Source organism: Lolium rigidum, chromosome 7 (assembly GCF_022539505.1).
Source record: "Lolium rigidum isolate FL_2022 chromosome 7, APGP_CSIRO_Lrig_0.1, whole genome shotgun sequence".
Lineage (NCBI taxonomy): Eukaryota > Viridiplantae > Streptophyta > Magnoliopsida > Poales > Poaceae > Lolium > Lolium rigidum.
In genome coordinates, this window is record NC_061514.1 from 15,014,797 (window position 1) to 15,026,761 (window position 11,965).

An 11,965-nucleotide genomic window follows, 5' to 3' on the forward strand; every position below is an offset into this window, starting at 1 on the left:
GTATTCACGGAGTGTTAATGCTTTGCTCCGGTGCTTTTTTAAAAGGAGTACCTTAATTACTAGTAGATTCCCTGGAGGCCCCGCTGCAAACGGGCTCATAGGACAAAAGATGGTGTGCAAGTTTCTCCTTGTGAGCACGTACGACTAAATAAGAACACACGCCTATGATTACTTAGTACTTGGATGCTTTTATCATTGTTACCTGCAAATATCCATGTCTTGCTTATTATATGAATTATCTTATCCATGTAGCGTCCGTTTATCCATTCTTATGCCTAAAGTATTTTAATCATGTTGTCTACTGCAAATCACTCATACTGTTGTTTTTATTTCATTACCGTTGTTACTTCATTACTACTACTGCTATAAAACTGGTGCGAACAAGTCTATTTCTAGGTGCAGCTGAACTGACAATTCATCTGTTACGGCTTATAAATATTCTTTGGCTCCCTTTGTGTCGAATCGATAAATTTGAGTTTTACTTCACTCGAAGACTGTTGTGATCTCTTATACTTGTGGGTCATCAGGCTTCCAAACCTTCGGATCCATGGGCCTTCAACTCCTTAGATTTCCTAAAAGCATGAACTAGGTTTATACGACATGACCATTAGGCAAACCCATGTCCGTCATGTCACACCCATTGTTTAAAAAACATATTCCAACATGTTAAAAAAATCTGAAAAAATAGGTGTGCATCCAGACATTTTTTTTTACTTGTGTAAAAAAGACAATTTTCGGTCCTGCAAAATGGCCTTTTACGAGATGTTGTTTTGTCTTTTTTGCACATCCTATAAAAAATTGTCCTTTTCTCACAAAATTTTCTGTGTAAACGTAGCATGTCAAGATGTATACCTAGAATTTTTTGACATTTCAAAAGAAATTTAAATACATTATCATAATAGGTACATTTGCACCTATGAGCCAAAGCACCATGTCTAGGAAAACATGACAAGTTTCAAATTAATAGTATGAAGAAAACTCACCCGGGTAGTAATTTCTGTAACTTAGAGATTAATGTAACTACGTCGGATTGAGGAGTACCCAGGTTCTAAAAATCCGCTTTAAAACATCGTCGTCATTCCACGGCCAGATCGGGAAGCCCAACCACATGTGGATGCCCGTGCTGATCGTGGCTGCACGAATATTCAGCCGGGATGAAGAACGTGGTTGTGTGCATAGTGTTTTTCATATATTCCTTAGAATATGTTAAGGAATCGACAGTTACTTGGTCCTGACTTTTACCTTTTAAAAAAACGTAATCCCGACTTTGGTTGTGCCACCCAGTGTGTTCATCCTGCATATCAACAGCATCAGAATGAGTGGTTTTTCTACTCCAGTGACCACTGATTAAGTTTAGCTATAGGCTGCACCCACCCACGGTATGACAGATACACCTACTGTATCTTCTAGTTCCTTGATATCACTACATGTTTAAAATGCCATCAGAACTAAGAATTATCCATTAGATCACCATCCTGCATCTAAAGCGCCGCAGCAGAAAATGATCCTCGATACATATGTTCCCAACACACTTACACTTTCTTCAAAAGGAAACATGTATCCATCTCCGAGACACGAGAGAGAAACACCACAACCAAGCACCACAATGTTCTAGTCCAGGCACACAACCAATCTCATAGTAGCTTTGCAGTGAGCACTCTGTTACAGTGCAAGTACAAAAAAATGTCACCGCTTAATGTTTCAGGCTTTATGTGGATTGCCAGAGCTTCCTCCGAGGTGATCAGCCAGTCCTCAAGATGATATGCACCCCGCTATCGGTGTCGACCACATCACTCATCTCCCCCACTTTCAGAGCAATGACCGCCTTCTCAAAAGGCTTCTGCATCTTGCCCCTCTCGAATGGACCTACGGCCGTAAATCATGAGAGCAAAAATGTTACGACTGATCATCAATGAAGTTTCAAATCATAGAGAACAAACTGAATTCAAGCAACATGAGTACAAAAAAAGATAGTGAACAAGTGGGCAAACCGTGGGTTTATTGCAAAAAAAATCCTAGTAACAGACTAACGCATATTGTATTCCTTCATTACAGCATCCAAGTAAAGTAAATTAATGCAAACCAGATTCTATACGAATATTGTGTATCCCCTGAATATGATAGCATTTGAATGGGATTATCTCAATAATAGAGAACTAGAGAACAGAGATAGCCCATCTAATATTCCCATGCAAAGTAGAGTTTACATGAATAGCGTGGAGCAATTGAGATTTAATTTCTTAGCAATGCGATGCAAGATGCATTTGGTTTAGAACAGTAAAAATGATACCACACCAGCAAGAAAACAATCTGGCCGGTTTGATGATTTTAGTCCCTTATGGGAGCATGTGATGCAAATATTTTAACACAGATAGAGCATATTTGACAAACCGACAATTGCTAGGTTGGTCTGAGTGCGCCAGCCCCAACCCGCCCACCAGGGTTTGACTCCGCGTGAGGCCAGAATTTATTTCCGCACTGCGGAGTGACTGCCTATTGTTTGGTTGCACTTCTTTAAACACCAATGCCACTGGCTTTTAGTGTCTTGTATGTCGATTTTTTTTTCACACTTCTCATAATGGTGCTCAACTGTCCTAGTTGGTCCTAAATCCATGATTCGGCATCACCTATAAATTAAATTGGTATTGCAGAAGCATGTCGTAATTTTGGACAAAACTCCTATATATAGCCATATCATAATGTTCACTTGGTCAGCTTTTTTTTTTTTGAAAAATAACATATTGCCACGTTTCACACGCATGTGTTCATAAATGCAACATTTCACCTATTCACAATATTACAGAAGGATGGTGTAATTTTTGACAGAACACTTATACATAGCCATGTCATCAGTCACTTGGTCAGCTAATATTTTTTTGGAAAAGATATAACATATCACAATGTTTGCATACTGTATTTTGTCGTATCCCACAGACAGTGCCATCCCTGCAACATTTCACAATATTCATGCAGGTAGAAATCTTAGACAATTAAATGACCCGGCAACGGTAGGCTGGAAAGGCAGCCTGAACACTGAAATTAAACATAGGGTGAGCCAGGTTTTGCATACAGTTACAAGCAATAAAATCTAGAGAAAAGAAGGAAGCCTTAGGAGTTTTTAACAATATTCATAGAGAGAGGAAATTAAGGAACTAACTGGGGTACTATATCATTCCAAGTTGGTTACGGCCACCCTTTGTTCCTTCTAGTGGATATAACTACTTACTAATTTACTGAAGTTCAAAGTACACGATTTAATTAATGACAGTAACAGAGAGATATTACTTGGTCGGTTTGAATACGACAGACATGGCTTCCGACAATGAACCAACCGTCTTATCACTAAGGAGCCAACAGAATTGGCAACCCAGATAAAGGCTTCAAGAGGAAACATGTGATGTTGGTGCATTTTCACGCGCAATTGATGCTGCTCGGCTGCTCCTATATAACAACCAACTCCTATAACGGGGCACAATATTTCTGGCCTGAATCATAGTGCAGCTGTCAGATGTAACACTCCAGTGAGGTTGTACAAGACTAGCCACATCCCCAAATTCCTGGAATTCGGATTATCCATCAGTACTTCTTCACAAGTTAAGCTTCTGGAATCCGGATCAGCATCGATATACCAACTTACCAGTAACCAAGTACCACACACAGCCCCAAATTCCCGGAAGAAAATCCATACATACATACATAGCGCACCAACAGATTGGGCAGGATGGAGGGAGGAGCACTGACCGAGGTCGCCGCCGCGCTTGGCGGAGTTGCAGTCGGAGTTGTCGGTGGCGGCGGCCTCGAACTTGAGCTCCCCGGCGACGATCTGGTCGCGCAGGGCGCGGGCGAGGTCGGCGGCGTCGTCGCGGGTGGTGGCGGAGATGGCGACGCCCTCGGGGTCCCGCCACGAGGCCTTGCGCCGGGACCCCTCGTGCTTGATCAGGATGTGCGACGCCCGCATCCTCTCCTTCTTCCCCTCCTTGTCCCCGGGCTTCTGGCGGTGGTGCTGCTGGTGGTGTCGATCGCGGGAGCCGGAGGAAGGGTTCTCCGCGCGGCGGCGCTTGCCGTCGCCCGCCGCGGGTGCATCCTCGGCGCCGGGCCGCTTCCGGGCGGCCGCGTCGCCGTCCCTGGCCGCTGCGGCGGCCGGCGCGGTGGGGGTCTCGGTCCCTATCTTGGCGTCGCTGCGGTCGGGGGTTTGGATTTCGGTTTCCGTTTCTGGCTCGAAAGGGGAAGCTTGGGGTCTGGGTTGCTGTGCTTCGATTATTATAGCAGAGCCAAACAGGAGGCTGCTAACCTTATTAAACCTGCTCTGCCTCACCAATTTTAGGAACAAAAACATTCCAGATCTTAGCTGAATTTTTATACTGAAAACGACACACGAATCAACAGAGAATGTACACCCAAATCCATATCCGGAAAGGCCCCGTTGGGAACCCTAGAATTTAGATTTTTGTCTGCATACACACATTTCGACGAAATTTGCACGAAATAGCCAGGGTTATGTAGCAGAACAACTTAGAAATATGCCTGAGATTAGTGTAAGTGAGTGCTAAGTAGACCATTCATCGCCAATCAAGATCTACACAAGTGAAGTTTACAACTGCCAAACCAGACACAACAGCTCTAACATTTACTTGTATTGATTCGGAACATCAAGACTAAATCTCATCAGACACTGCAAGTAGAATTCAAAGCACACTGCTGCTTGGGGTTCTTGAGAATTTTTTGGTCCTCTTGGGAAAGATGGAACTGTTTGTTCTCTATCTGCTTTCACTCACTCCAGAAAACTAGCACGGCACAAACACTGGTAAATCTCTCTACCAAATACACTGTCAGTAAATCAGCCTACGGTTAACTAAGGCATCGTATCCAAAATACACCTCTAGCTTAATCTACCACTGCTTTATTTTGATTTGCAGGCACATCAAGGATAGTGGTGATCCTACTGGTCTGTTTGGATGCAGTCAGTCAGGACGTGCATGCCATTCTCACTCATTTGTTGCACTTCTGATGGCGATAAGATCCGGATGCATCTGACGCAGTTGATGAATTCTCTACAAACAGAGGGAAGCACAACACAGTGAGTGAGTTACTATATAAGAAAACATGATATATGTTGCGCTGGATATTTTCAAAAGATCAGTGTAGAGCTGAAGATACTTACTCCCATGGATCGTCGCCAACGAGAAGGACATCGTTTTCGTAGTCGACATATACAAGCTTCCAGTCTGAACTAGCAGGATGCTCAAGTTTCCCCTGGAGTCCAAACATGGATGCGATGGCTGATCTCAGCTCACGGTAATCTCTATACCGTGTCACATCTATAGATCTTCCAACAGATCCTAGCTTCTGAACCTGTTTATTTACATGGATTAGAAGATAGCCATTAGCATAAGCAAAAGCGCCAATACTATGTTCATTATCAAAGAACTTCTCAGCAAATGTTTGCATATTTTTTAAGCATACCTTTGTGTATGTCCGCACCGGTGCTTTCATAGGCTTTACACTTCGCTCGATGCCGTACTCGGTTGTCGCATCCATGCTGCAAACTGATGTCCCCCTGGAACTGTTATGGATTTCTGGCAGAGACAAAACTTGGGATTCTTTTAGACTTGGCAGCCTAGAGTACATCCCCAAGTCAAAGCCATCGGTAGGATGTGGTTGAGAGCATGAGGTGTTATTCATGCTTCTCTGGATCGACTCCATCTGAGTTCCACTATCTTCAGAAAAGCTCATTTGTACATATGAGTTGGATGTGCTTGGAAGGTTGCTTCCATCATGGTGGACATCAAAATTTTGCATATCAGGTGACAAAAATGTAAGTGAGTTCAGATCCGGGCTGCCGATGAAGTCCTGTATGGAATTAGGAAAGCTGTCCGAGAGGCAAGAGTTCTGAAAAGTCTCCAATGTATCGGTGTTTATTGTGGAAGGTATATCAGCAGACGAGCTGAAAATGTTCTCTGATGCACTGACTGACTGAATGCCACTGGATTCTTGGTAATATGAAGGCTGAATCATCCAATCCAGACCATCGAAGAACTGTGAAAAACAACCTTGGTTAGGAAATGAGTTGACTGACTTCCCTCCGTCAGGTGATATTGATGATCCTAACTTCGGTGGTGATAGCAGTCCATTCTCTTCGACCAGCTGACCTTGCATCTGTACAGATAGATTGCCATGAGTAAGTGCACCAGATGAATCTTCATTACTACCACGCTTAACATGTGCAGTGTCGCCATCAAGCAGATTTCCTTCTAAACCATGCTGCTGGTCATCACAAACCCGTGAAGGTGCTGAAGAAAGTTCAGAGTTCTCTGAAATGGCTTTGCGAGAGGAGCCTTTCTTGCTCTTACGAGTCTTGGCTCTAGGCTCACCCTTGCCATGCTGCTCTGAAATGCTCTGACTTGGATATGTCTCTGTGTTTCTTGTCTTTCTTGCTGCGACATTTAACTCTGAAGAAGATATTGGATCAGTGACAGACAGAACTGCACAGCTTTCCAGATCACCTCTCTGCATCTTAGGAGTATTCAACTGCTGCTGGGCTTCGTTTGAAGGCATGCTTTCATGCTTTGTTGAACCAGTGGAATTACCAAATGTCGAAGGAGGCATGTAGCTTTGCTTCACATTTTGAATAATACTAGAATAAGAGGATTGGTGGTAGCTAACTGGAGTCCCAAGGTTTTGGCCAGATTGATTGAGAAGCATCATCATAGCCAATTCTGATCCAACGGCTGGCATGTGCTGCAAGTTACCGTATGGAATTCCTGGTGCCTTCTGAAATGATGACATATTTGCAGCTCCAAGTTCCATCCCAGGTACTGGAAGTTAAAAAAAGAGTTAGAATTATTTCAACCTATGACATGATCCTACAAGTTTGTGTAGCATGGTTGTGGAAGTACCTGCATAGCCAGGCAGGCATTGTCGCTTTGAATTAAGTGCTGCAGAAGGGAACACTAGAGTGTTTTCTGGAGTTTCAATATCCCATATACTCACACGGTCAGGCCTTTCTCCATATCCATGTTCATCCCATTCAATCTGGTAATGCATAATATATAAGGATGACTGCATGATGATACACAAGTTTTTTTTTCAATTTTTATCAGGAAAGCAAGGCACCTGCAAGTTGCGCCATTTGGAGTTGGGCCACCTCATGGGATCAGAGTCGCTAACTCCCACAATTGTACCAGTGTATCTGTAGAACAGAACAATTTTGTTTAGACTATGGTTCAAAGAACTTCAGTGACCATATGTGGATTAAAAGATAATGCTAAACCTTCCAACTTAAATGACATATTACATTAATTTTTAATACTCATTCACTCTTTTAGAGGCTGCTTGATGTGGTCATTTTTTCCAAAGCAGAAAGGGGGAGATTTGCAGAACAAGTATTTTAAACTTGGATGCATAATAGTGTATTGTTGACTTCAGACATCAGTTACACTTTTTACTGGAGAAAAATACAGAGCATCATATCAAAAGAAGAAAAAAATATTATCTGCATATGACAAATCCCAGCTCACGTTAGTACACAAACCTGCGCTTGCTTGACTCCTCTGTCTCAAACATCATAGCCATTCTCATGCCAACAGATTGTTGGATATAATTGGCCTTATTGTACCTTGCTACAGGAACTACAAACGGCGACGGGCTCGTCCTGAAGAGATTTTAAGAACGAATATGTGTGAAATATGCCAGCAGAAAACCATATTAACTGGCATAAGAAAAAGGCAGAAAAAGTTCCAAACCTAGGATTGTAGTAGATAGTAAATGAGCCACCGCTAGATGCTGCATGAGCTGCAGCTGCAAGAACACCTATGTGCATACTATCAGTAGACAGAACTGACGATGACAGTGCCGTTTGCTGACGAGTCGCCCGCCTAACACCCACAAGTAGTTGTGACTTCTCATCCCTGAAAAAAGTTACTTTTGTCAGGAATGGGCATTTCAATCAGAAAAATTCACCAAGAGGAGAAATCAACAAGTTATTTTAAGTTACTTTCAGACTAGCTGAGTAAAGGTTTGATGTCTTTTGTCACATACCACTATAGCACTAATTATTTCTCTTGGATAAAAACTAGCTTTCAATTTGTGCGCAATCTACAGCTACCGCTGCATGAAATTTATAGTTCAGCAAGTTGGATGTCCCCATATTAGGTACATAGTATGTTATTTACAGCTACCGCTGCATGAAATTTTGAATTCAACAAGGTGGATATATCTACAGATACTAGAAAAACCATAAGTAATGGTTTAAAAGTACAACCCTTTGGTACATCCGAATAACATAGGAATTTGAGACTGACTCTACACTACAAAAATCTTTGCATGCCCTAGACATGATGGTTTGAATGCAGGAAGTATCCTCATAATACAAATGGTTAGCTCCATCCAATATTTAGAGTTTACATCAAATCCATAAGTCTGATACTTTGCAGAAATAGTAGTGCAATATTCATTTGTGTTAAGATCCCAAAAAAGGACATACTAGTATATGCTGCAATTTGAGTCCATATACCTGATAAATAAGACAGAATCCCCTGCTTTAAGCCGTTTGGCGCCAACAAAGAGACTCCATCCAGTTGTTAGAAGATGTCGCTTCGGCTGCCCTGTAAGGAACAGCACATGAAGGAACTTTCAGAAGACGCCCAAAATTATGTACCCCTGAACAAGCAAACACCAAGTCAGACAGTACTCGACCCTACCACGATAAATGTGACGGAATGTCCACATGTTGTCGTGCAAATCCCGGACGACAAGCTCCTGGTTTGGAGGCTGCATCGAGTAATCCTGCGTGTTCCAAAACAGTAACCTATGAGCTGAAGCCATTCACAGAGAACAAACCAAGCAAAACAAAATGTGGAGAAAGGAGATGATACCAGCTGTGGGAACAGCTTCTCTGCAGCTCTTCGAGGCACCGAGAAACCGCCGTGCGTACTCGTATCACTTGCGGTCAAGTTCTTGCAGAAGTATTCCGCAGGATGCTTGCTTTTGGTGTAGCTACCGAGAGACGGAATCGGGAACACGTCGCTTTCCTAAAATTGACAGAATCTTCGAATCAGATACTGACACTTTAACACTTGTAAACATTTAGAAAGAAAAAATGTAGTTCAGCATGTTCTGAACATCTTCAGTAGTTACATTTCCTGCAGTGACATTCAGTTTACAACAAAGTAACCTTGATGTACTTACAGAATTCACTGGCTGAAGAGTCATCTGCGCGTAGACCTCATCGGTGTCCTTGTCAGCCTGCGCAAAACAAACATTCATCAGCGCCTTTGTTATGAAGTGCATGAGGCCACCTCTACACACCTGAACCTGAATTTGAGCCTTGAGCCATGTACACACTTACATGCATGGTGATGTTGTGGACTTGGCACAGCAGCTGGGACGGCAGGTTCGGGTAGTTAGGGATGCGCGAGTTGGGTATCTTCCTGGTGGTCGCCGCGACCTGCCGGATCAAGAGAAAGTTCAGCAATCCATGTAGTATATGAAAGAAGGGTTCATGTAGTAGGAGGATGCAGGACCTGCTCGCTGTGTCCCTGGGGGAAGTAGTAGACGAGGCTGCCCCGCTGCGGCAGGCACACCAGCGGGCCGGCGCAGGCGTGCCAGAGCTCGGAGTTGATCACCTTCTTGCCGCCCTGCGCCTCTCCCATGAGCTGCATTTCGTCGAGCAGCGCGGCCGCGTTCCTGAGGACGCCGAACGTCGGCTGCGGCTTCTCCTGCGAGGCCGCCATGTCAAAGGTGCTGCTGCCCAGGCGACGAAGCTCAAGAACCGCTGCTGAACGGAGTTGGAGCTGGAGCAGGATGCGCAAATGCTAAGCGGGCGGCTTAGACGCGCGAGGCTGCCATGAACCAATCAGTCGACTCAGAAACCAGAGCACCTGCGCGCCATTGCAAGAGAAGCAGAGGATGTTTGTCAATGTCACTGTGTGAGCAAGCGAGGGAGCAGGCGGTGAGTGAGCAATGGGGAACAAGAAGGCCCCAGTAAATGAAATGCGTTCGGAACGGCGAGGCAGCTAGGGGCTGGGTTGGGACCCGTGGGTAGAACCCCACCCCTCTTTCCCGAGAAACCAGGCGGCTTTTGTGTGCTCACGCCACGCTGCCTGGCTGCGCGGCTGCGCACGCCTCGGACCGGGGTAGAGGTAGGCGCGGGCAGAGCAATGTCACGAGGAATCTTGCTGTGCTGCTAGCTAGCGAGCTAGGTGCTCGACGGAATTCCAGGTGGGGCCGCTCGGCTCCGGGAGCTCGCGACGGCCTCAAGAAGAATGGCCCCGCTGCCTAGGATTGTTAGCGGTCGCGCTTTCCCCAGGTGAGGCGGGATGTGCTACATTTGAGAACAAGAACAGGCAAGAAGGACGCCGAGGTGATCAGTCCGTCTCAAGAACGGCAATGCCGCCGGAGATGGCACCGCAGCATGGCTCCAAGAGAGCAGAGGTGGGTACCAGTCGCCGGTAACAAGCTAAGCCAGTGCTAGGAGTACAGCCAAGATCATTTGGGAAGAGGTGAGCGGCGGGGAAATGCGAGGGTGTGAGAGAGCCAAGAACGGGATGAGCCTACCTTGTCCAGCAGCGAGCAGGGAGCGCCGGGAACAGTGTGGCGTCCAGCAGCGTCTGCAAGAACGACGGCAGGGAGAAGTCGTGGAAGAAGCAGGGCCGGCCGGGTCTGTATAAAAGAGGGGGCGAGACGCCAGGAGTGGGAAGCTCGCTGTGGTAGAAAAAGGCAAAGCGGCGGGAGGTCGGCCCGGGAGCACGCGCGGAGGAGGAGGAGGAGGTGGTAGAGTACGTAGTAGGATGGTCCTGGGCAGCTAGCGGCGTAGAGGTAGAGGGCAATGATACGGCGGGAGGCTCGCAGGAGTCTCAGGCCGGTCGTGCTCCCCCTTTCCGGCGTACGTACCTCGCCTTTTGCCTGCGCGCGCGCGCGAGCCTCACCTCTCTGCAATGGGTTTCTGCTGCTGCTTTGGGGTTTGGGGTAGAAAAGATTCCGACCTTTGGAGGGGAGGAGCCATGATTCCCCGTTCGCGCCGTGGCATGCTTCTCTCTCCCTCCTGCTTTCCGGCTTTGATCGATCCCCAATGGGCAGTGCCCACTGGCCACTGGGCGGCCTCGTCAGCTGCTGAGGCGTGCTGCTACTCTCGTACGTACGTGCCTGTGGACTGTGGGCTACCGGGTACGGCCACGCGAGCGCGACGGACGCCTGACGCGCCATTGTACGCCGGGGCGTGGCCGCGTGGGGAGTTCTTTGCATGAAAAGACCACTTCTCTGTATAAATTTCAAAAAACTACTGTACCATTTTACGTTTTCGCGATAAAATGCAACCACTCTATTGCGAATTTTTTTTCTAAAGCACATAAATAAAATTAACACTAATTGACAATGTTTCTAACCTGTGGGGCCCATTTGCCATGGTCAATTTGCTGAGATGGACCAGACAATTAAAAATGTCAAGATATTCTAAAAAAACTAAAAAAACAAAGGTCCAACGTGTCAGCCCCAACTGAACGAACTAAATATATATACAATATAAATAGAAATAAGGAGGTCTCCGCTCCCTTCCTCGCGCGGTGCACCAGGGGAGCTGCCACCTGCCGGCCATCGAGATCCATGCGACATGGCCGAAACCTGCACCAAGGGAGGAGGTAACTATCGGCCACGCCCTTGAGCGAACCCACATACTGCCTATGCTCGGGATCGTCGATGTGCATCTGCATCTACCGCGGGCCTCCATCAAGAACAGCAGGCTAGGCGGCAACCATCCATCACCGTTACTACTCCCTCCGATCGTATTTAATTGACACACAATTGTAAACATAGGAAGCAATAACTACTTGTAGTCCCGCATCGATTAATTTTGATCAGAGGTAGTAGATGCTTGCCCCCGAGCCACATGCCCATGGTCGCGGTCATCTGAGGGGTCAAGCAAGGGATAAGGGGTGAAGGAGGTGGTGAGGTGGCCGAAGGAGAATGCAGG

At 46.0% G+C, this 11,965-nt stretch overlaps 2 protein-coding genes across 2 annotated transcripts; both read right to left on the reverse strand.

The window, feature by feature from the left end:
* Positions 1–1,494: 1,494 nt before the first annotated feature.
* On the reverse strand, positions 1,495–4,336 carry LOC124670941 (putative peptidyl-prolyl cis-trans isomerase dodo). Its single transcript, XM_047207397.1, has 2 exons — positions 3,742–4,336; positions 1,495–1,866 (listed from the first exon to the last, which is right to left on the reverse strand). Exons 1-2 carry the CDS (start codon positions 4,334–4,336, stop codon positions 1,742–1,744), a joined length of 720 nt encoding a protein of 239 aa, XP_047063353.1. The 3' UTR covers positions 1,495–1,741.
* Positions 4,337–4,862: 526 nt separating this feature from the next.
* Positions 4,863–11,202, reverse strand: LOC124670942 (auxin response factor 11-like). Its single transcript, XM_047207398.1, has 14 exons — positions 10,555–11,202; positions 9,511–9,613; positions 9,347–9,438; positions 9,187–9,243; positions 8,874–9,029; positions 8,700–8,784; positions 8,513–8,603; positions 7,743–7,907; positions 7,532–7,651; positions 7,114–7,189; positions 6,897–7,032; positions 5,464–6,815; positions 5,162–5,352; positions 4,863–5,051 (listed from the first exon to the last, which is right to left on the reverse strand). The coding sequence occupies exons 1-14, from the start codon at positions 11,200–11,202 to the stop codon at positions 4,940–4,942; spliced, it is 3,384 nt and encodes a 1,127-aa protein (XP_047063354.1). The 3' UTR covers positions 4,863–4,939.
* Between the last annotated feature and the right edge of the window lie 763 nt (positions 11,203–11,965).

Excerpts from the sequence above, each read along its gene's own strand:
- LOC124670942 (XM_047207398.1), bottom strand. The coding sequence starts at position 11,202 with ATGGCGCGTCAGGCGTCCGTCGCGCTCGCGTGGCCGTACCCGGTAGCC. Across the intron at positions 9,614-10,554 it reads CCTGCTCGCTGCTGGACAAG|CCGAGCTCTGGCACGCCTGC; the intron begins GTAGGCTCATCC and ends AGGTGATCAACT. Across the intron at positions 7,190-7,531 it reads GAGGAGTCAAGCAAGCGCAG|ATACACTGGTACAATTGTGG; the intron begins GTTTGTGTACTA and ends TCTGTTCTACAG.
- LOC124670941 (XM_047207397.1), bottom strand. The coding sequence starts at position 4,336 with ATGTTTTTGTTCCTAAAATTGGTGAGGCAGAGCAGGTTTAATAAGGTT. Across the intron at positions 1,867-3,741 it reads CAAGCGCGGCGGCGACCTCG|GTCCATTCGAGAGGGGCAAG; the intron begins GTCAGTGCTCCT and ends TTACGGCCGTAG.